This window comes from Mastacembelus armatus, chromosome 8, assembly GCF_900324485.2.
Source record: "Mastacembelus armatus chromosome 8, fMasArm1.2, whole genome shotgun sequence".
NCBI lineage: Eukaryota > Metazoa > Chordata > Actinopteri > Synbranchiformes > Mastacembelidae > Mastacembelus > Mastacembelus armatus.
In genome coordinates this window covers 736,539-761,563 of record NC_046640.1, presented here as the reverse complement: position 1 = coordinate 761,563, position 25,025 = coordinate 736,539, and the positions used below count along the sequence as shown (strand labels likewise).

At 41.4% G+C, this 25,025-nt stretch overlaps 1 protein-coding gene across 1 annotated transcript in view; it reads right to left on the bottom strand.

The window, feature by feature from the left end:
- Window positions 1-11,320, bottom strand: part of LOC113140492 (uncharacterized) — a 54,865-nt gene extending 43,545 nt beyond the window's left edge. Inside the window, exon 1 of the mRNA XM_026324318.1 lies at window positions 11,163-11,320. Within this exon, the coding sequence (XP_026180103.1) occupies window positions 11,163-11,320 (158 nt within the window). The remainder of the gene's footprint in view (window positions 1-11,162) is intronic.
- Between the last annotated feature and the right edge of the window lie 13,705 nt (window positions 11,321-25,025).

Sequence of the window (25,025 nt, the reverse complement as noted above, 5' to 3'; positions counted from 1 at the left end):
TTTTGGGAAGGCAGGATAAGGCAGGAACAGGTACCTTTGAACACTGTATAAATGCGTGTGTGTCTGGGGGTGCAGGAAATGGGACTGACACTTTCAGATACCTTAATGCCTTTATTGACAGAGTACTTTTCTGCTCTTTGCTTTTTCTTACCCCTCTGTCTATTCCGTATCTCCTGAAAGACTGATGCAGCCTGGTATGACAAAGAGATGTTGAAGAGATGGAGCAAAAAAAAAAGAAAAGACAAACACAATTAAGGATAACCATCACATAGTGCCTCAACAAACCACAAAATCTGTCCATGTACCTTGTAAGCTTTTAATAAAACTGCTTCAGCATTCTTGTTCTTAAAAATATTAAGTTCCAAATTCAAAATAAGAAAACGTGCGATAAGCCCTTGGCTCCAATCACTTGGGGAAGCTGCTGTATCTGATGACAGTTTTCTTTGTGTGTCATGGTGAAGATGGTGACTTTTTGCATAGGTTAATTTTAGCTTCTATCCTTTAAGGTGATATTCATGGAGCAAAATGGCATGGACCTTTTACAAGACTTGTAGTCAAAGCATTGGATGGATTCACTCTCTAGGAACAATAACCTCATACCGCAATATTAACAGTTGCTGACTAAAAACAAGAAGCCGCTTTTAGTTACTTCTGTGTTAAATCAAACATTAATACTAACTTTGATAGGTACAGTAAATAAGCCACTATTATCATCAGGAAGTGTGTGCCGTGCGAGAACATAAAGCTTGTGTTTTGTGAATGATCACTTGAGTCTAAAACTACTGCGGGTAATACACACTATTACAACCATTTCATTACCATGTATTGTAGCTGTTTTTGATGAAACCAAATCATTGTAATGCCCCATAAAAACATTTAAATACCATGTGTACTGTAAACAATATGCTGAAACTGTGGTGTATAAATGTAAAAAGATGAAGAGCCTGTAAAGTTTGAATGGAAAATAATTAAAATGTTGAAGCTGGAATACTCGTTTTAATAATACATAAATTGTTTGTTCTGGTTGAACCTTTTTGGTGCCTTTAAAACATTATTATACTCTATAAATCACAGTTAAATAGTGGGAAGCAGACTTTTGTGGCCAATAAGTTTTACCATGTGTAACCTTTCAGCTGCCCCCAAGCCAGTGGCATGCTCTACAGAACACTGTGATGCCAAGCTGAACTGTTCTGGGTGGGCTGGTAACTTGATGGAGCTAGTGTGGTTGAATATTTTTCCAGCCATCTGAGCATGTGTTGTTGTGAGGGTAACAGAGGTCAGAGAGGCCTAGGCTGTCACCTTATGAGCATTGTGACAGTTTTATAGCGACAGGGTGCGGAAGTCAAACAGGAAGGAGGTACAGGAGACAGAACATAACCCAAAGAAAACACAAAATCCTCCATTAGACGAGAGAAGAAAGGAGAAAAGAGTGACGAGATTGGTCTGCTTGGAGCTTCAATAGAGATGCTATCTGTACCAGACTAACAGTCTCTGAACTGACATTAACATGGACAGAAAAAGAATGAGAGGCAGGGAGGGGTAAGGTAAGAATTAGCAGAAACAAGAATGAAAACTGAAGGGGATTTTAATTCAAAGAAAAATAAAAACAATATTAAACAATGTGGAAGAAAATTAGATAAATTGAGGAAAGACAGGAAAGAAATGCAGAAATGTTTTAAAATTAAGAGGCAAAAGAGAGAGATGGATAATGGAGAGAGGAAGATGAGACTGATTAGGGCACCAGTCAATGGTGGATGAAATGGAGAGATAACAGTGAAGAGGTACCAGGGCAAAAACACTTGTTTTATTCTTGCAGAGGAGGAGAGGCAAACAGAAAAGAGACAACATGATTCCAGCACCTGGTCAATAATTGTTGGTCACAAAGCAGAAATGGAGACTGGCTTTGCACTGCTGAACTCTTGCCTGGTGACGTGACAAGTTAAAAAACAAAGAAATATAATTTCAAATAAAAAACTCAGGTTTGAGTAAAGAGGAAAAATGTCATGAAATAAATGAAGACTAAACAAGAAAAGTAAAGAAGCAAATGATGAGTCAGTTGACAATATATCCTTAACTAGATGTTCGGTGAATAGGTGAGTGAAGCCAGCTTCTAAAGGATCCTCTGCTCTGTAATGAGGAGGAAAAGTGTGTTAGCTGCTAAATGTAAATATTTAAAGATGCAAAAAATGTGCCCTGCTGATACTAATGTTACTAATGCTGATACTAATGCTGTTACTGTCTGACTGTCTGATTGGTGTTCCTTTTTTTTTTTACCTCACGAATCGGAAATATGGTATCTCATTCTCAGTTTTCATTATGTTTCTATTTTTCATTTATAATAATAAAAAAAATCATCTTTAATTAGAACCAGAAACAACCTGTGAAGTAATTGTAACATTCTTCTTCTTTTGCTACTTAAATGTCACAGTTACATGTTTTACATTTTACAGCAGGTCTTAGATAAATGATTTGGGAAGAGGAAGAACTATGTGTTCCTCCATCACAATACAGTGACACAGAGAAAACAAAGTAAATGCCCACACTCACACACACTCACACACAAGGGTTTTACTGCCATCAGGGTGTATTGTCCAAACAGCAGGTTGTGTTTTGGACGGCTTACTTGCTAGCTGGAGGGAGACAAATGAACACATACACACATACGCACACACAGTACTTCATCACTGCCTGCAGGATGGGAGTTACAACTGACATCTGCTAAGGCAGTCTGGGTGAGTGTGTGTAAATTTCTCTATGTAATTCGATTTTCTCCTCTCCATAAACTTGCCTGCCTTTCTCTCCTTCTCTTTCTTTGTCTGTCTCCTGCCACTACAACGCATCAGATCAGATGAAAGGCTGTTCCTGAACCAGTCACATGAAAAACCCACAGTTCATATTGTCTGTTTTCATCTAAAGTGAAAAATATTCATCACATAAGCCATATAAGACATGATTTTTCATTGGGACATGAACAGCTAATTGTTTGCGGCAACAAGACTTGAATATGAATTCTGTATTTCTTTGAGTTTAGAGCTGCAGTTGCTGTTCCATAGGTGTGTGAATGGGCAAATAGTGTAAATGTGATTTAAGTACACTTGAGTGTAGAAAGATCAGTTACATTTCTCCTGTTTTGATTGGGCACACATGAAAATTAAAAGGCCAACGAACGCTCTCCAGGATGCCAATGTACTGTACATGCTTCCTTGACAGAAACCCTTGGTGAGCCTCAGTAACAGAAAGGCCAGGTTGCACTTCTCAAATACTTATAAAGAGAGCAAATCAGGTCACATTAGCAGAATGGATAATCTTATCTTTAGTAAAAAGTGACAGAGGTCTTTTTTCTGCCACAGTTCACCAAGCAGCATGTTCCAGGTTCACCCTGAGGCTCAGGAGCAGGATTACTTTTCTTTTTCACACATCTTCTTCCTCCACCTAGCCTCCTTCCATTCTCCCAAATCCACATACACCTCCTTTATTACCCCTCTGTTCCACATGTCCTGTCCTTCTTGCTGTATAGTACCAGAAGAAAACTCGACCTTTTAAACTGTCGTGATTCAGTTTTGCAAAGGGAAACACCAAATTAATTTACACTAATTTTCACATTTGTACTGACAAATTACATTTTATATAATTTTTGATTGTGTTCTTTGATGCCTTGTGTCTTGCAGTACTACATTTAGTACTGGCACTAACTATAGTGGGGACCACACATGTATGGTTTGTGTGCATATGAGATACAAGCAAAATGAGGACCCGTTCATAAAAACATTGCAGTGACATCATCACAGGGTGTCTTAAATTCCAGGTCTTGACCACTCAGACCTTCAGTGTCATGAAACAAGGTCTATACTACTGTACTTTCTGTGCTGGCACTAAAATCTGGAATGGGATAATTGTGTGCTGTGTGTGTAGCAGAAGTAAGAAATATCAAAGAAGTCAGAGCACCAACTGTACTTAGGCAAGGCATTATTTTTTGATTCTTTGTTTTAATGCTGGGGCAATGTCACCTCTCAAACCACATGTATTGTCTTTATTCCCTCTAATACTGTGTCTGAGTTGTAGGTCATCTGCATTTTGGAAACACACACAACCCAGTGTAAATCACTGTGCTTGTGTGTAAAATGCAGGAAAATTGACTTGAAGCGTAAAAATGTTGCCTGTGTGGACAGCTGGATGGATAGAAGTGTACCTGTTCCGTTAGATGTGTGTGAGATGGACGACTGAAAAACACATCTCAGACGCTTTGTGTGTAGCCATGCTGTAAATCTTTTGCTCTTTCTTTGTCATCACTTTACCTCTTTCCTTCTCTCATGTCTTGCCTATAAATCAGAGAGTAGATGGACCGCCTTAGCCAATCAGGCCAAACCATGATTGATGTCACCATTAATTAAGCAGGATTTTCTTTTATTTCCAAAAGGCCCATCTCCTTGCACAGCCAACCTAATGACAATTCTAATTTGTTCATTAATAGATGGCTTTCTTCCTCCACTCTGATGGGATTGATATGGAAAGATAAAAGGAAATCTACCTGGCTACAAAATGAAAGGTTGGCAAAATTAGAAGAAGTGACAGCAGAGCTGCTCTACAGAGAAAACACTTGAGGAAGGATCTATGTTTTTAACCTATGTTAAGGTTGAGTAGCTTTCACACTGACCAGCTCAGACATGAGACATTTTGCAACAGACTGAAAACAACCAGCCAACCCTCCTGGTGCAGTTTTTTAAAATATTTTGAATATCTATCCTACATGTTAATATGTTCCACAGAGAGTGTGTGCTCTGCTCCATCACTGCGTGGTTTGGTTAACAGGAACAGACACCAGCAGACAGTTTGGGCTGCAGGAAGTATCATCGGTGCCAGCCTGCCCTCCAGGAAGGACCTGTACACCTCATGGGTCCAGAGGAGGTCAGACAAGGCTCTTTGACTCCTCTCCTCTGGACAATGCTACAGAACAAGTCAGTGCAACAACTATAAATCCTGTGCACTAACTTAAATTGCAAATATTTTTAAATGTGCTGTACTCTGGAAGCTCTTCATCTTTACTTATTTTATTTTTAATATCTCATCTCATGTCCCAAAATCCCATTGTCACATGCCTATAAATGAAAGTGACTTTATATGTGCAAATAAAATTTTACACAAAAGGTTTTACATTTCTCATGTCCAAATCCAATGAGAATAAGTCACATGCAAAGCCAGCTGTTCTGTTCTGTCTTTGTATTGTACACAAATGGAATAGACTTTTGTTGAAAAAACTACACCAAGACCTGTTGTTTTTCCCAGAGAATATAACTAACATCCTCAGGGTAGCCAATCCCAAAATGTTTTAGGAAGTGAGTTGGTAAGTATACAGAATCTGATACCCCAAAAAGAATCAGAAATAAATCTCTTAGTGATGCTATAAGACTGCTTCATCAGCCTGCAGTATACATGTCTTTTGTGTGATCTGTTTATATTTCTATGTCTTTTACACCTGCTTGTAATATTTATCAATTCATTAACTGCTTATCCTTTAGGGTCATGGGGGCCTACACCCTGCCAGTCTATCACAGGGCTGACACATAGATATACACCAATACTCACAGCTTCGGGACATTTATACATCACCAATTAAACTAACCCCAAACTGCATGTCTTTGTGGGAGAAACCTGGATTATCTGGAGGAAGCTCACAAAGACACGGGAGAACTGCAAACTTCAGACAGAAAGAACCTGGCTCACCACCAGGTTTGAACCTGAAACTTTCTTGCTCTGAGCCGACATCCTGACATAAAGATATAAACTGGTAATGAAAAGCAGCTGTAAATGTAGTCTGAAGACAAGGAGTTTTCCCATCTACTTAAATATAGTTAGCATTTTCTTAGAATCACCTACTGGCCATTAAGGGAACTGTTAAACTGTGAAATTAATGACTTCATCATTAAGCCTCTACGAAATAAGGACTTTTTGCCATTGCTGCCAATACAATACAAAGTAAGATACAGAAAGCTAAATTTAACTTTAAATACATGCTCTGCAGAGTAAAATGTATATAACAAATTTGTATCCGCAGAATGTATCATACGATGATCATACAAAATTACCTAGCTCAGTAATCAAGTGTAGTAGATGGAACTGTTATCTCCTGTTACTCACAGGAGACACTTTGTTGAATAAATGTTGACTGTATTAGTTCAAACATGGCTCAATGACTGAAATGTAACTTAAGTGAGAGCTTATGAATTCCTGTCGTTGAAATTATTAAAATGTAAGTTCAACTACTTTTTCTGCCACATCCACATTCAGATTACTCTTAAGCTGTTTTTAAGAAATGTGCATATGTAAATGGAAATTTGGGGATTTGAAGAACTGTAATCAGTTCCACAAATAAATTTGTTTAAACTAGACTTGTGACGTTCAGACACCAACTTAAGCACTGGGGCTACGTTTTTCAATGACATACACATACACAAGGGACTTAGAGCTATTGAAGAGAAGGCTGAGATACAACTGAGCAGCTTTCACTCTTTCATGGTGGCTGTTAATTAATCCCACAGAAGCACAGAAGGACAGCTGTGTCTCAACACTCAAGCAGGAACTGTGGGATCCTCTGTCATGTATTTGATTCCTTAGACTGTTTACTTAATTTGATTTACTGAACATTTACCAAAATCTCTACAAAACAATAAACATCATAAAATTATGTTGAAACCAGACAACTTTATCTTTTAATTATGAAGCAATAATTTACAGACATAATTTGATGTATTATTATTATTATTATTACTATTTTTTTTTTTATTAATTAATTTTATTATTCTTTTAATATTATTTAGAGTTTAATAATTTAAGAAAATCTTAAACATTAGTTAAGAAACTTGTTTCATTTCGGCCTATGTAAATCTCTATAAAAAATAGCAAGAATATTGATAAATAGAAAAATATGCAAAAGAATCTGATGAATTGAATGTGTGGAAGGCCGACCCTCAGACTCTGCGCTCAGACTGTTTTCTTGCCACTTGGAGGCGCTCTGACATCACACATGACTCCTTTCTCTTCCTCCCCCATGGAAAATCCTGCCATTTATCTCAACCCATATCCCTTTCCCTCATGACATACTTGCTCTGCTCCTTACAATCTATCTATCTATCTATCTATCTATCTATCTATCTATCTATCTATCTATCTATCTATCTATCTATCTATCTATCTATCTATCTATCTATCTATCTAAAGTAGAAGCAACAGTTGACATTCTGACAATAAGCCAAGTCCAATATGTAGTCACTGAGTGAGAATGTTTGAAGTTACAGCACAGTTTCTTAATCAGGCACTGTGCTCTGTTTCACAACCTTTGACCCACCAAGTGATACCTAAGGGCTCTCTTAACCACTCACTGCTCCTGCAAAAAGACTTTAAATTGACCCACAATGCTCATAAACTTTTAAAATGTTCTAAAATGATTATAAAGCAATAACACGTATTTTCATGTAGTTAAGTGGTTGTCATACTGACACTGTCCTTTCCTAAAACATTATACTATACGTCCATCTATGTAAGCTGGTTATCATCCCCATGGATTTGTTTTCTTGTCAGGTGACCTCTAGCAACCATATTAATTATGATGGGAGAAAGTCAGATGACAGTGTATAACAACAGAGGCTGCATAAGATGGAGAGCATAGTGGCTAGAAAGGTCAACACAACATAGAAGTCATAGTCATTCATTGTTTTGCCCATGGCAATATCATATAATTAGGTGCGTGTTATCACAGTCAAGGTGGCTGAATCCTAAAATATACTCAATTGACCCAATCCATGTTGTTCCCCAAAATCTAACCACATGATGTGCCTAAACCTCACCAAACCATGGCTGATTCATAACCTTAACTACGTGTTTATGACTGTAACCCTAACAGCAATGGTCCCATACCCTGCCACCAGAGGGGCGCTATCTCAGCATATGCTACTATGAGTCCTTTCAAATGACAGGGACAAGAGAGATAATTGGTCATTTAGGATGGTGGACTTGTGACTGAGTATATGATATAACAATCTCAAGCTATTCTTACTATCTTTACTTTTTAAGACCAGGTACTTAACTTTTTTAGGTTATGTGCTTTTATCCAGAATATTACTCTTCCCAACCTCAAATAGATTTTTTTAATTTATCCTTCATTACCTGTATAATGTAAAAACTTGGCTGAGGGAACTGTTGAACAATTCTTATGTACATGTGCCTGTGCAAATGCCCAGTAAAGAACTTCACTTGATAAATCATGGACGCAGAGTTCTTAATTCTTGCTTATTCCCTGTGATGGCAGAAGTACAGTTATTCAAGCACAGTAAATACAATTTTCAGGTACTGTGGGCATTTCCATTTTATGGTACTTTAAACATCTACATCACCACATTAGAGAGCCTAATATGGTGCTTGTCACTGCACTAAATTAATCTAAAAGCCATAGTTGAATATATTGCATCAGTGTTTCATATTTTCTGCATGTGAATATTGAAGTTACTGATGCTATGTTGTGTCAAATTGACACAAAAAATGAGATGCTAAAATAAAATATGTATTGCATTAATAGACATATTAATACTTTTTCATTAACTACTTATTCCTAGCATTTCTCTTCATGCCTAATAGAATATCTGCCATACCTACTCACAAATAGGAGAAGATAATGAGCACAGAAAAAACACACTGTACACACTGATTGACTCAACTTTGTTTTTTACCCATTTGTATATGTTATGTGTTATAGAGAAAAGAGGGCCCAAATACCAGATCAATATTTGGCAAGTCTTTTTATTTACAGTACTTTATTTAAAATGATATATAGTTTGTCAGACTTTATTCAAATTTGTCCGACGATTGTTGGTAATACATCTGGAAATACAGCCCAAATACAGTTTTTGGTCCACCCCTGGGCCTGGGGTTAAATTTTTAGTTTTAGTTCCGCTTTGAAGAGCTAGAGGTACAGTACTACCGGGAAGGCACACTAGACAAACTGGCGATGTGACTGAAGAAAACCAGAGCTTTTAGGGCTGAGTATCAAATTGACAAGACACACAGACATGGAAGGAGAAGGAGCTAGACACACGAAGGAAGGGAGAAAGAGAGGTGGCATTGCCCCTCGTGCCAGGAGGTTGATACTGCTGCCTCACGACAGTACCCCGCCCCCCAACGGTTCGCCACCCGGCGACCTCCCGGCTTCTCAGGGTTGTGTTGGTGGAAGTCCCGTACCAGGTCCCAATCCAGAATGTTTGTGCATGGAACCCAAGAGCGTTCCTCCGGGCCTGAGTTTCTGGCAGGATAAGAATGGGGGCTGAAGTGAATTGTTGCTTTAATTTTAGGAAAGCCTCTTAACCGCAATGAAAGGGTAGTTTTACGGAGGTGAGTAAGGGGTTGAGCAAGATCACTATAGTTATGAATAAAACGGCAATAAAATTTGCAAAACCCCAAAACTGTTGAAGTCCTCTCCGATTTGTAGGTCGCGGCCATTCTGGATCTATGAGGATATCATTTATTAAGGCCTGAAAGTCATTAATGCCTCGGTAGTCGATGCACGGCCGCAAGGTCTTATCCTTTTTAGCCACGAAAAAGAATCCAGAGCCTACCGGGAACGATGATATAATGACCGAAGCTAGGGATTCCTAGGGATTCCTTAATGTAACTTTCCATTGACTCCCTCTCCGTGCGTGACAGATTGTACAATCTGCAAGATGGTAGAAGCGCCCCGGGCAGGAAGTCAATGGCACAGTCGTACGGACGGTGAGGAGGCAGTGACATTGCCTTTTCCTTATCAAAAAACGCAGCCAAATCATGATAGCATCTGGGAACTCGAGAGAGGTCAGGTGGAGTGCGAGGAGACAATTGGACAGGTTGAGAAGTAGGTAGAGCGGGCCAGGACAGGAGACATGACAGTAGGAACTTCATCCTACTATCTTGCTCCTAGTCCAATTTATTTGTGGATTATGTAAATGTAGCCAGGGGTGACCTAGCACTAGGGGAGTGACTGGTGTAGGAAGGACCTTAAAGGTAATCTCCTCTCTGTGGTTGCCAGAGAGGAAAAGAGATAATAGTTCTGTGATGTGTGCAACCTGAGCCAGTAACTGTCCGTCTAATGCATCTGCTGGAATAAGGACAATTAATAGCTTTAGAAATATGCAGAGACGGCGGGCTAGCTCAGTATCTAAAAATTATCATCGGCTCCAGAGTCAATGAGAGAGGGGAAGTTCATTTGAAGACAGTGTGATGACAGCTGGGAGTTGCAGGCGGCTAGAATGTCCCTGGTTAGAAACTTGGCTCACCAGTATTCCCAGGTTTACTGGTGAGCTGTGTGTTTTGGCAATTTGGGGCAGGCAGGGCAGGCCGAGATTGCATGACCAGGGTTTCCACAGTAGAGACAGCACCCCTGATGTTCCCGCTGGCGTCGTTCGTCTGGTGTTAATCTGGCATGCCCCACTTGCATGGGTTCCTCAGGATCAATAAGCGTCGAGGAAGTCGTGGGTGGTGGTACTTTTTCAGGCTGTCGTGGGCTTAGGGTTGTCATGATGGTAGTCTGAAAATGGTTGGAAGCAGCTTCCTCAGCCCTCTCCCTTCGCCGTTCTTGAAGGCGATTGTCTAAACGACTAGACAGAGAAACAAGTGCATGCAGGGAGGGTTCTTCCTCCCTGTCTGCTTGCTGGTCCTTTCAGTTGGAGTTTAACCCCTTAATAAAAAGTCTCCTTAGTTCCTTGTCTCCTCACGCTGCCTCAGCAGCAAGTATTTGAAAATCTACTGCATTGTCTAATACACTCCTGGTTCCCTGGCGGAGTGCCAGGAGGCGGTTCACTGCCGTTCCAGTGTGATTAGGGAAAAAGTTTGCTTAAATAAAGTAATAAATTCATTGAACTTAAATTCCTCTAATGGTTTTGTCGAGAAAATGGCTTGAGTCCAGGCCAAAGCTTTGTCTCGTAACAGTCCAAACAAAAATATCAACTTATTCTCATCAGAGGTAAACGCCACTGGTCGTGACTTAAAAATGTTCATGTACATTAACAGAAAACCCCAGAACTTATCTGGTTCTCGGCTGTAAGATGGAAACTCACGTTGCGCTTGTGGAGAGGGTATCTCTATTGAACTGGGAATTGGAGGAGACAGTGGCGTAATTGGGGCCGAGGGAGCAGGACTGCTACCTGAATTGGGACACTTGGATGAGTAACTGATGGTTGGTATCCATTAGAGAGCATAATGTGCGGTCGTGGTCTCCCAAGAGAGCCACTTGGCGGGATAGAGCCTCGCGGAAGTCCGGCATGTTGAGGACAACCTCGGGCTTGTGATCCGCTGGGTCCATTGTTGGCCAGTTTGTTCTGTTACGTGTTATAGAGAAAAGAGGGTCCAAATGCAGATCACTATTTGGCAAGTCTTTTTATTTACAGTCCTTTATTTAAAATGATATATAGTTTGTCAGACTTTATTCAAATTTGTCCGACGATTGTTGGTAATACATCTGGAAATACAGCCCAAATACATATATTTTGGTCCACCCCTGGGCCTGGGGTTAAATATAGTTATTATTGTGATTCATGTAACAAAAATGCAAATTGACTCTAACATGCCAGGTGTTTAGAGGAGAATGTCAAGATGAAGCTGAAACAGACAAATGACTTGTTTCATAACTTAGATTGCCATGCACTAAAAATCTGTGGCCTTCTTCCCACAGCTCAGCAGATAAACCCATTAATCTGACCCTGTTTCACCACATACAGTATCCCATTTCCACTTTCCTTCCACAGTGGGAATACTGGCCACAGGGAGTTTCCAAAGGCAGGTGGAAGACAGATCAGGTCTCACAGTCATCTGTGTTGTTATACACTGCCCACAACCATCAGATCCCTCATTAGACTGTTATTCCATTCCCTCACTCTGCAAATTAAGTACAAATTAAAGGGACTTTCATACGATTGCTTTCCCTAGGTCATTCTTTTTCCTAAGTCACAAGCATCACTCCATCACTGTCCAAATCAGGGAGAGCACAATTCATCTGTGTCTCTTCCATAGTGACAATTGAGACTGAAGGCTTATCAGTGTGTGGTTGTTTGGAAACACAAGAATTTCTATTATTGTTTTATTGTACAGCTTTTTTCCGACAATGATTATTGACTTGCACTTTGCCTCACAATGCCTTTAGTCCACCGAGAGAGCAGACCCACACTGTGGTAGATCAGGGTTTTGAAGGTCAGGTGCCACTCACCACAAAGCATAAAATCACCTATGCTGGCCTGAGTTCTTTTGTCTACATCTGCCAGTGCCACATCCTCATGACTGATTCCCATTTAGCTCATAGAGTACTCCATTTTAAACTTTGTTACTGTTGCATCTAAGTTTGTATGAAACCATTTATTCTGTGTTTCTGCAATGGTGTTTACCCAGGGTTTCTGTAACACTCACCTCCGCTCCTCTAATGCTACTAACTTCAGTGCTTAATAATTCATGTTTTAAGCTGCTGATATCTGAAAATAACACTTCATGTTCCACACTTTTGAAATTCTCCTTGGTTTGTACAGCCATATTTGTGAATCGAAGTTGCACACAAATTGAGCTGAACATGTAGGAAGCTGGGGGTGGCAATTATGTTAATGAGCAGCTCATACAAAGATGCATCTTCTTCATAGAGGTAGAACTCATCAAGTTAAAACGACCAATTTATGTGAAATGCGTGTGCCAGCTTGTTGAATCTGAATAATTGCCATTAAAAAAGTTAGAGAACATCATGGTAGGAACACCAAAGTATTCTATAGCCTTGCCTTTATGAAGACGTATAACTAAAAGACTGCATTCACAGCAGAAGGTAAATGTAGTCACCTACTATGAGGTGTTTAGTGTCGTGGAAAAAATACTTGGAGGAAAATCTCAAGTTAAAGGATGACAAATTTAATAGGCAAGGCAACGGGCAAAGCAACAGAGTCACAACAGAGCATATGTTCTGCAGAACGGGTCAATACTAATTGACCACGAGCACAGAAAATGATCAGCTTTTGTATCAGTTGAACAGCATTAATTTACACATCAGTCACTTACATGTAAATCATGCCGGTCGGATGGCATACATAATATAATTAGCGTCTCCCTGACTTTCCGTCTGCTTCCTTGTGACTACAAAGCCGTGTTAGAAGTCTTTGTTGAATTAACATAGGACACAAAAGGGAGGTTGTAGACATTTGTCTGTCAAGGCATACATTTCCCTCACATATTCCTCCTTTTATCATTCTATGATAACCACAGCAAAAAAGGTAAAAAATGGTCAGGATTTCTTAAGGCAGAGCAAAATTCAGGATGTTTTCTCAGGAATGTTAATTCAATTCAATTCAATTCAATTTTATTTGTATAGCGCCAAATCACAATACAAATCAACTCAAGGCACTTTACAAAAACTAAAACTAAAAACCCAACAAATCCCTTATGAGCAAGCACTTGGCGACAGTGGAGAGGAAAAACTCAGGAAGAAAAAACCTCCAACAGAACCGGGATCAGTCTTGGCGGCCATCTGCCTCAACCGGTTGGGGTGAGTGGATAGAGGAGAGAGAAAAGAACAGCAACAATTAACAACAAATAGGGAAGCTAATATAGGAGAAATATGATCTCTCTTGCTAGTTCCTGTCAGGACTCTGGCTGTGGCATTCTGGATTAATTGGAGGCTTTTTATGGAGATACTGGGACATCCAGATAGTAATGAGTTACAGTAATCTAGCCTTGAGGTAACAAATGCATGGACTAGTTTTTCTGCATCATTTTGAGACAGGATGTTCCTAATTTTGGCAATGTTATGCAGGTGAAAGATGGCAGTTCTAGAGATTTGTTTTATGTGTGAGTTAAAGGACATGTCCTGGTCAAAAATAACTCCAAGGTTTTTTACAGTAGTGCTGGAGGCCAGGGCTATACCATCTAAAGTAGCTATAATTTTAGAAAAGCTATTTCTGAGGATTTTAGGTCCAAATACAATAACTTCTGTTTTCTCTGAATTTAAAAGTAGAAAGTTACTGGTCATCCAGGACTTTATGTCAGTTAGACACGCTTGAAGTCTAGTTAACTGGTTTATGTGTTAGGCCCCGATATCTGTTTCCTGTTTTTCCTTATTTTGGTTAGTTCCTGTCTCGTTCTGTGTTCCTTTCCCAGGCAGCCTTGTTCATTAGTTAGTTTATGTTCACCTGCGTTCAATTAGTTCTTCAGTTCTTTGTATATATATCCCCTGTGTTCCTTGGTTCCCAGATGGAGCATTATAGTGTGTAGCGTGTGTATGTGAGGCGTACCACAGCCTGTGTTTCCCGTTCCCGTCCTGTCTGCCTGCCCGCCAAGTGGTGGAGATTATTTGTGTTTTGTGCCTGAGCCTGGAAGATCCAGGTAAATAAAAGCCTGTTGTGTCCTGCACTTGGGTCCTCACCTCTCTTTCACCGACACCACACAATATCATAACAGAATGCTCCGGCCCCAAATGGACCCAGCGGATGCGACCAAGGAGGTTCGCCTTATCTCTGGATTTCTCCAGACTCTGTCGTGCCTTGTCCGGGACGCCCTGTGTTACCGGAGTATTTTTGATTTTTGCTTGGCGCTGACCCGAAGCTTCTCTTGCCCACCCAGCTTCGTATCGAGAGAGAGGGCTGACCAGTTGCTCTCCTGTGTGGCCAGCATTAGGTCAGTCCTGGAGGATTGCCTGGATCAGGGGACCCCCATCTACGAAGTCTGGGAATTGTGCAGCTCCCGCGCCCTGTTCCAGCCGCCAGATTCCCAGTCCCCGGCGTCCCAGCCACCAGAGTCCCTCCTCGCTCCTGCCCAGCCACCTGAACCTTCAGCCCGGCTGCCTCAATGCCGGTGTCGCCGCCGCCCCAAGAGGCAGAAGCCAGAGCCTCAGTGCGCAGACGAAGACGTCCCCTCTGAGGCTCCAGTCCAGGTTCCCAAGCCTCAGTGCGCCGACGAAGACGTCCCTGCTGAGGCCCTAGTCCAGGTTCACGAGCCTCAGTGCACCGATGAGGACGTCCCCGCTGAGGCCCCAGTCCCACAGCTTGAACCTCAATGCGCCGACGTCTCTGTCCCCGCTGTGGTTCCACCACAGCAGCCTGTACCTCAGTGCACCAACGTCTTTGTACCCGCTGAGGCTCCACCACAGCTTCCGGCTCCTCAGCGTGCTGAAGCGGTGTCCCCACTGAGGTCCAGTCCCAGTTTCCAGGGCGCCAGTCCCAGTTTCCAGGGCGCCAGTCCCAGTCTCCAGGCGAGCCGCAGAAGCTCAAGCTGCCAGAGTTCCCCGAGCCGTCTGGGCCGCAGCCACCGAAGTCCGCAGAGCCGCTCGGACCACAGTGCACACAGGTTCCTGAGCTGTTTGAGCCGCCGGTTCCAGAGTGGCCCGAACCACCAGACTGGCCAGAGCCGCTAGAGTGGCCCGGGCTGCCAGAGCCACCGGACTGGCAGGAGTTTCCAGAGTGGCCCGAACCACCAGACTGGCCAGAGCCGCCAGAGTGGACCGGACCACCAGAACCACTGGAACGGCCACAGTCGCCGTTGTGGCCTGGTCCACCAGGGTTCACCAGGGTGCACTGGTTCAGCTGGAACGGCTTCGAACCCACGCCTGCCGGAGAGGTTGTCCGCCCGAACGGCCTTGGGCTTTGTTCGCCCCAGGGGTGATCCCCGGAGTAGCCCAGAGCTCTGCCCTTTTTGTGGACTCAGCTCCCTCCCACCCACCCTGGACATTGTGATGGGACCGTTTGGGCCGTCTGGGAGCCGGCCTTTTGGGGTGGTACTGTTAGGCCCCAAGATCTCTGTTTTGACAGAAACACTTCATGTTTATCAATAGAAAGACAAAGTTCTGGGAATATCTATATTTGTCAGAATCACAGTACATGGAAAAATTTAGCAAGTGATACTTTGGTTCTATCTTCCTATGTGTAGATGTGTGGATTGGAGTTACCTCGTCTGGCGTTTGTTCCTGTATAGGTGTCACCTGACCCGGCATCTGCTCCACCCCCTCTCCAAAGTCAGTCAGCTTTCATCTTTGTTTCCTCTTCTTCACCAGACGAGTGGCTCTGCCCTTTAGATCTGGTCAGCATAGTGTGTCTCTTCACACTTTCAAAGTCAGTCTCTGGTGGAGGTGTTTCAGATGCGTCGTTCCTGATGCCTCATACTACAGTGGGGGGATGCTGGCTGGAGTCTCTCTTCCTGCATATTGTCTTTGTTTGTGATAAGCAGGAGGTGGGGGATCAGAGTCCAGGTCTGGATCCACCTTGTGTAACTCAGACAGAACAGGATACAAAGATTTAGTGTCAGAATAATCTTTTGGTCTATATACTATATGTTCTGGTTCTGTTTGTTTCTGTTTAGACCTTTTGTCTCGATCTTCATACTGCCTTCTCTTCATCTTATGCTCCCTGACATGACATTCTTCTTTCCACATGCAATACGCTTTCCAGTCAGCTTGGAACACCTTGTGTTTCTTTCTCTCTTTATTGGACAAAGACCTGTGTTGCTCTGCACTCTCTCTTACTTTTTCTTCTTTTTTAAGTATATCTTTTAAACAAGGGTGACTGTCAACTACTCAGACTAAACTCCACAGGAAACAACAGCTCCGACCAATTCAATTCAATTCAATTTTATTTGTATAGCGCCAGATCACAATACAAATCATCTCAAGGCACTTTACAAAAACTAAAACTAAAAACCCAACAAATCCCTTATGAGCAAGCACTTGGCAACAGTGGAGAGGAAAAACTCCCTTTAACAGAAGAAAAAACCTCCAGCAGAACCGGGCTCAGTTTGGGCAGCCATCTGCCTCGACCGGTTGGGGTGAGTGGATAGAGCAGAGAGAAAAGAACAGCAACAATAAACAACAAATAGACACTGCAGGTTGGTGGGGCTGGTAACTGCACATCAGCGATATACAGCTCCAGGACCAGGGACACCTGCAGAAGGTACAAAGAGAGAGAACAGAGAGAGAGGGAGAGAGCACAAACTATGGAAGAGAGAGAGAGAGCACAAGGTTAGTAACATTCAATGGTGGAATATACATGAGGTGGGAGGAGAGGAAGAGATGGGAAGGGAAGGGAAGGGAAGGGTAATTAATAGAGTGCTTCCGGATGACATAGCCTAGAGGAAGCATGTACAGGGTGAACAGAATCGGTCCTAGCACAGAGCCTTGTGGAACTTTTGTTTGTGTGGAAGGTTCATCATGGACATGAACAAACTGGAATCTGTCCGATAAGTAGGACTGGAGCCATTTTAACGCTGTTCCTCTGATACCAGTCACATGCTCCAGTCTCTGTAATAAGATGTTGTGGTCAATAGTGTCGAATGCAGCACTAAGGTCTAGGAGGACAAGTATAGAAACAAGTCCATTATCTGAGGCTAAGAGAAGGTCGTTGGTGACTTTTAACAGCACTGTTTCTGTACTATGATGTGCTCTAAATGTCATGAACTGCAGTGTCACAACACAGGCTTTATTCTCTCCTGGGATTTCCAGGGCAAACAATATACACAAACTTAAGGAACCGGATCAGACGGTAGAGCTAAGGAATGACCGGATGGGACGGTCGTCATAAAAACTCACTAACACAACTCACATCAACTATAACGGTAACTGTCACAGAAACCAACCACAACTAATGCTTCGCCAGGGAACAAAGGAAAGAGGAAGGTATAAATAGGGAGAAACACAACAGGTGATTAAACACAGGTGAACGGGATAAACAATAAACCACAGGTGAAACTAATGAACACAAATTGCAAACGTGAAGCTGCCGGGGACCAGTGCACAGGGAAAAAGGAAGTCTCTAAACAATAAAGGTCCCCAGCAGGAAGTCCCAACGGGGACTCATGACACTAAATCCTGATTAGTTCATTAGTTCAAATAGTTCATTTCTGTGTAAGTGGCATGATAGCTGCTTAGCAACAGCTTTTTCTAGGATTTTAGAAATAAATTATAGGTTGGATATTGGTCTATAATTAGCCAACACTCCTGGATCAAGACTAGGCTTTTTGAGTAAGGGTTTGATTACTGCAGTCTTAAAGGCCTGGGGTACATAGCCTGATACCAGAGATAAATTTACTAAGTCTAATAAAGATGAGTTGATTAATGGCAGGGTGTCTTTAAGCAGTCTAGTCGGGATGGGGTCTAAGAGACACAATGATGATATCGATGTAAATTCAGTCTAATTTACTGATGTAAATTCAGAGAGATCTATGGGAGAGAAGCAGCCTAAACATAACTGAGGTGTTACAGATGATTCAAGAGCTACTGTAGTAGAAGATTCATTTATTGCAGGTATAGGAAGCATCTGCTGAATTATATCTCTAATAGTTGTGATTTTATTTGTAATGAAACTCATAAATTCATCACTGCTGAGAGCTAAGGGAACACTGGGCTCAACAGAGCTGTGACTTTTTGTCAGCCTGGCTACAGTGCTGAAAAGAAACCTGGGATTGTTCTTATTTTCCTCTATTAGTGATGATTCGTATGCAGTGCTGGCTTTACGGAGAGCTTTTTTATATGATAATAGACTGTTTTTCCAGGCTAGATTTTGGCTCTAAATTTGTGGAACACCACTTCCTTTCCAGCCTTCGTGATGTCTGTTTTAAGGTACGAATATGTAAATTATATATACCATTATATATTATATATTATATATACCATTTTCCAGTTTGGATGTGAACGACTAAGAGTGAGGCTCTCAAATGAGTTATAACTGTTCTGAGGATGAAAGTTTTATAATAAGTTTGAGTGGAAGATTGTAGCTACTCCTCCACCTCGACCTGTGCTTCGAGGAACATGATAATTTTTATGACTGAGGGGGGTTGATTCATTCAGACTGACATATTCATCCTGCTGTAACCAGGTTTCAGTAAGATAAAGTAGGTCAATTTGGTGATCAGTTATCAAATCATTTACTAACAAAGATTTAGATGAAATAGACCTAATATTTAATAATCCACATCTGACTGTTCTGTTGCACCAGTTGCTTACAACTTGCATTGTACTTTTTTCTAATTTCTTCATTTAACAGTGACAAATAAGTTGGTAGACCGAACCCTGGCCAGGCATTTCTTTCCCTTTTAGTACCCAGTACTATTCTCTAGTTGTTCTCTCTTGTTATCTTTCCTCGTGGGACCCAGTCCCTTACTGTGTTGCCTACGACAGTAATTAATTACAAAACGGTCTCGGGACCCAGTACCTTTTACTTGTACAGTATACAACAGTAATTGATAACACAACGGTTCTAAGACGACGTCTCGTCAACTACTCAACTAGTTGACTCAACTATGTAGTGAGTCAGTGCTTTTCCTTACCGTAACGTTACCGGTCTGTCTGTGTCTCTGCCGCTCCGCCGTTGGTCCGTACCTTTGTTTCTCGGGTTGGATCGGCGGCCCGGGCTCCTTAGGATGAAAGCTTCTCGACCCACAGGGAGGAATCGCTATTTAGTGCGCACTGTTACTTTCCATCCTTCAGAGTCCAGATCGCGCGTCCATCCCACTTCTGACACCAATCTGTCGTGGAAAAAATACTTGGAGGAAAATCTCAAGTTAAAGGATGACAAATTTAATAGGCAAGGCAACGGGCAAAGCAACAGAGTCACAACAGAGCATTTGTTCTGCAGAACGGGTCAATACCGATTGACCACGAGCACAGAAAATGATCAGCTTTTGTATCAGTTGAACAGCATTAATTTACACATCAGTCACTTACATGTAAATCATGCCGGTCGGATGGCATACATAATATAATTAGCGTCTGCTTCCTTGTGACTACAAAGCTGTGTTAAAAGTCTTTGTTGAATTAACATAGGACACAAAAGGGAGGTTGTAGACATTTGTCTGTCAAATTATAAATTTCCCTCACATATAGCTAATCAGCTTTAAGAAAAATTGTACTTGGACTAACTTCAGGGCCTTGCTGATGGACAGTGTACCAGCTCACTTGTTAGCTGAATGTCAACTACCCTGCCCCCGTTTGCTGTGAATGCGTTTTGGGCAGGATTTTTTACACTGACCTTATTCCCAGCATTTCACTGGCATCCTAGAAACCTGAAATCTGATTATGGAGAACTCTCGTGAGCTGGGGAAGCTCAGCATTTACCTGTAACTACCAGGCTAGAACCAGTGAGGTTCCTGGATTCACTAACACATTCATTTCTCAGCCAATCAGAGAGGCTCACTGGCAGGCCACAGAGATTGATCACAGGCACACACAGATGAAGGTAGAGGGCACATTACACATTACACATATTTGACAGTATATCAGGTCGTAACAGCAGACATAATAATACTCTGTTTTCAGGTGTGTGTGATGTAATGTCTTCCTTCATAACTAAACTAGAGTAGCAAATTGACATGACTCCGTACGTGACTTCCAGTCAGGCCCATAGAGGGCAAAAGGGTCATTAGCTATTTTCTCTGAAAACTCATGGGTGGAAGTAAGAGTGTAATGGTTTGCGGTTTGTTTTTGCTGCCTACATGTTTTGCTGTTGCAAGTGGGCATTGAATATTGTTCTTCGTGTTGTATCATATTTGGTCTCAGAGAAGATGGAAAAGTGTTTGAAATGAGTCATGTAAAAATCATGTTTATTTGGAAAGTTATAGGAAGCTCTCTCCAGTTGCCGTGATTAACATTTGCATGTCCTTGTTTCTCCAAATTTACCCTGAGGTGGTGAGTGCAAAGTTAATATGACCCATGCAGCCACAGTAGACATAAACCAGAATTGTCTTTTAAAGTGAAGTGGGTAAAACATAGGTGTACGGGGATTGACAGTTCATAAACAAAACCATGAATATGCATCTGCACTCTTCCTCCCAGACAGCATGAGTAGTCCTATGGAATGTTGGCAGACTCTTGACAGGCCACTCCGACATGCAAGGTTACTTATGTGATCATATGGCCAGTATTAGAGTTACTGTAGTCAATCTGCTATATGCTGTTATCACCGCAATCCCAGTCTGCACTGACTTTTGCCTAAATTACTCCCTGGAGGACACAGTCGTCCTCAAAGTCCACCAAACATTTGCAGACTGAATGAGCAAAACTACCATGATCTCTGTAGTGAATCTGCAAGGTGACAGAGGTGGTTCACTGCTTCACCACCATGATGGACACCAAGTTGCTCCTTCTGGAACCAAGATTGTGTGAAAAAGTGTTTGCCCCCTAACCTAATAACTGGTTGGACCACCCTTGGCAGCAACAACTGCAATCAAGCGTTTGCAATAACTTGCAATGAGTCTGTTACAGCGCTGTGGAGGAATTTTGGCCCACTCATCTTTGCAGAATTGTCGTAATTCAGCCACATTGCAGGGTTTTCGAGCATGAACCGCCTTTTAAAGGTCATGCCACAGCATCTCAATTGGATTCAGGTCAGGACTTTGACTAGGCCTCTCCAAAGTCTTCATTTTGTTTTTCTTCAGCCATTCAGAGGTGGACTTGCCTGTGTTTTGGATCATTGTCCTGCTGCAGAACCCAAGTTCGCTTCAGTTTGAGTCATGAACTGATGGCCGGAGATTCTGCTTCAGGATTTTTTGGTAGACAGCAGAATTCATGGTTCCATTTATCAGGTCTTAAAGCAGAAAAACAGCCCCAGACCATCACACTACCACCACCATATTTTACTGTTGGTATGATGTTCTTTTTCTGAAATGTGGTGGTATTTTACGGCAGACGTAATGTGACACACATCTTCCAAAAAGTTCAACTTTTGTCTGGTCAGTCCACAGAGTATTTTCCCAAAAGTCTTGGGGATCATCAAGATGTTTTCTGGCTAAACTGAGACGAACCTTTGTGTACTTTTTGCTCAGCAGGGGTTTTCATCTTGGAACTCTGCTATGCAGACCATTTTTGCCCAGGTTCTCTGCATGATGGACATGATGTCTAGCTTTTGAGGATCTTTTGGTCTACTTCACTTTCTCAGGCAGGTCCTATTTAAGTGATTTCTTGATTGCAAACAGATGTGGCAGTAATCGGGCCTCGGTGTGGCTAGAGGAATTGAACTCAGGTGTGATAAACCACAGTTAAGTTATGTTTTAACAATGGGGGGGCAAACACTTTTTCACACAGGGTCATGTAGTTTTGGATTTTGTTTTCCCTGAATAATAAAAACCTTCACTGCATTATGTGTTTACAAGTGTGACATGCAAAAAATAAGAAATTAGGAAGGGGCCAACACTTTTTCACACCACTGTATATTGGTATGACATGAATTCATGAATTCCATATTTCTAAAACCCTGGGTATGGCTGAGCTTTCTAGTTGGAAGTTTTGCATAAATGAATGAAAGTGAATGGGTGCATGATTTCCGAGCAGGGTAAGTAAGAAGGTAAGAGGTCATAATACTTTGGCTCAGCTTTAACAGTGTTTGCATATGTATGCACATTTTGTGTGTGTGTGTGTGTGTGGGTGTGTAGATTTATCTCTCCTGTAGCTGGCTCTGAGAGCAGCAGCATCAGTGAGACAATTTACAGCCAACACATTTATAGCCCTCTATCGTAAAGTCACCAGATTGATCCTCTCTCTCTCGATCATATTTAGTGCTGTATGCTTCATTGAAAAACTCACTTCAATATTTTAGTGTGTTTTAAGCGGGCATATTTCGACGTATCCCTGGCAGCCAGGACCCCCAGGGATGTTTAAGAGTTCCAAAATATTTGAAGAAGCACATAAACACACACGTCCATATTGTAAACCAATACAGAATATAGCTAATGCCATTAGAACAAATTACACACATCTATAATGTAAACCATTATTGAGAATGGTCAAATAAATAACAACTAAGGGTTCAACTGATGTGGAGCCTTGAAAATACCTACACTAACATCTTCGGATTTCAGCTGACATTTCTCTGTCTGAAAATTGTGTATATTTTGCGTGTACACATTTCAGGATGAAAATATTTCAATCAGTCATTCAAAGAGGAAGTCCTGTTTTAGACACATGAAAGCTAGGAGATGAAAGACACATAGAAGGGAGATCAGGGGACACTTCCCATTCTACTTATCTGCATCCACATTTCCCTAACCTGCAGCTTTCTTTTGCAGCTTCATATTCATTTTCTGCTCAGTAAAGATACAGGGAAGGAAACATTTTAGAAAAATGTCTTTTCCCTGGAACCAAAAGTTTCTTCTGATGATAGTGGCAGTGTTGGATAGCTACATCCTCTCCGAACAATCTTTTCATGGTCTGGAATTTCAAAATGAATCACTTTCCCCATCAAAGGAAGGGTGCACAGTTACCACAAGTGGCACAGCCGTATTTCATATTAGTCTTATAATGGAAATGATATATTAGCCCAAATGTCTTAGTTTCTGAAAATTACCATCAGGACAGAGAAGACAGCAAGAAAGGCATATATACCTGAAAATAGTTATTTAAAAAAGAGGAAAGGAGAGAAGAAGACAGAGAGGAAGGAGACAGAAGGATTGATGATGACCGATGTAGAGAAGAGAAAGAGATGGGGAAAGAGGAGAGGAGGAGGGCAATAATTACTGTATATACATGTACTATTTTTATAGTAGGAGAGTAGTGTTTTTTGGGGGACCTCTGATCCATCCACCTACGGACTCACACACTCTCTCTCTCTCTGTCACACACACATTGTCATGCTTGGTCTCTCTGCTCTCTTGCTCATTTGGGCTCCTACATATCAGTGTTCACATTCAGGTCACCTGCACATTACATGTTCAGTTGAAATTATTATAAGCTGTATCACATTTTTATATTGTACTATCTACAATTACTTTTACAAGGTCAAACCTGGCTGATGTGAACATTTATTTTCATATTAATGAGCCATATTCATCTCTCTACTGTAAGATTCATAATATGGCAGAAAGAGCATGAGAACAGAGTTATAGTGTTAATGAAAATCCTTTCAACTGATATGATGACCCTGGAATAAATCACATTCTGTGGCTTTGTAAGTACAAATACAAGGACATTTGGATTTATTAGTGTACTTGTCAACAATCATAACTTTGCCTTTGAAAAATTCAGGCTGAAAAGATATAAGAAGTGTTGGTACCTTTACAGCCCATCGGCACAATGCTCCATTTTTAAATGATTAATTAAAGAAATTCAAGGCTTTATTATCATACTTATCAGCAGCCTCACCGTAGAAGAAAACAAAGAAGTGCTAAAAGAACAGAATTTATGCTTATTCTACTTCTAAAATACCTTGAACAAAATGATTTTTTCCCCCAAAAAGGTGAGCAATAAGTGGACTGTAGTGATAGTTTGGTCATTCTCAATAAGTATGACAAGTGTGTTCGACCAGCCTATTTAAACAGAGAAAAGCCCTTACTGTGCTGTCTGATATCAGTGTGTGCCACACTGAATATGGAGAAAGAAAAGAGTGGCCTAAGGAGATAAAGAAGAAAATAATTGCCAGGCATGTTCAAGCTTAAACTACATGACCATCTCCAAGCAACTTTATGCTCCTGTAACAGCTGCTGATATGATTAAGAAATTTAAGGTCCATGGGACTGAAGCTGACCTCCATGGAAGTAGTCACAAGTGGAAAATTGGGCCCTGATTGAACAGAAGGAGAGTTCAAATGGTGGGAAAAGAATCAAGGAGAAGTACAAAAGAGATAAAATCTGCCCCAAGATCAAGGTCCAACAGCGTCCAGTCACATCTTACATATAGCTTTCTGAACGAAAGTGGGCCCCGTGGAAGAAGACCCAGGACGACTTTACTTTTAAAAGAGAAACATAAAAAAGAGTGGAGTTCACTGAAAATGCATGTTAAGAAGGCACAGTAGAAATAGACACAGAAACCTATGAACCATGGAGGAGGCCCAGGTACAGGCTGATTCTGTGCAGGTCACAATGAAATTAAAAGAATATCAAGTCAATGGGGAGACAAAAATAGCACCCGCTGTCAGAAAGCTCCAGCTGGAAATTCACCCAATTAAAAAGCACCGGGAACGAATGAGAAGAAAACAATTTGAGCGTTCTTAAGCAGCTGCTATCAAACCTGGGAGGAGGTGAGCTGTTTGATCAAGAAGAGTTGAAAAGTGTCATTAAGACGCAGTGTGCTA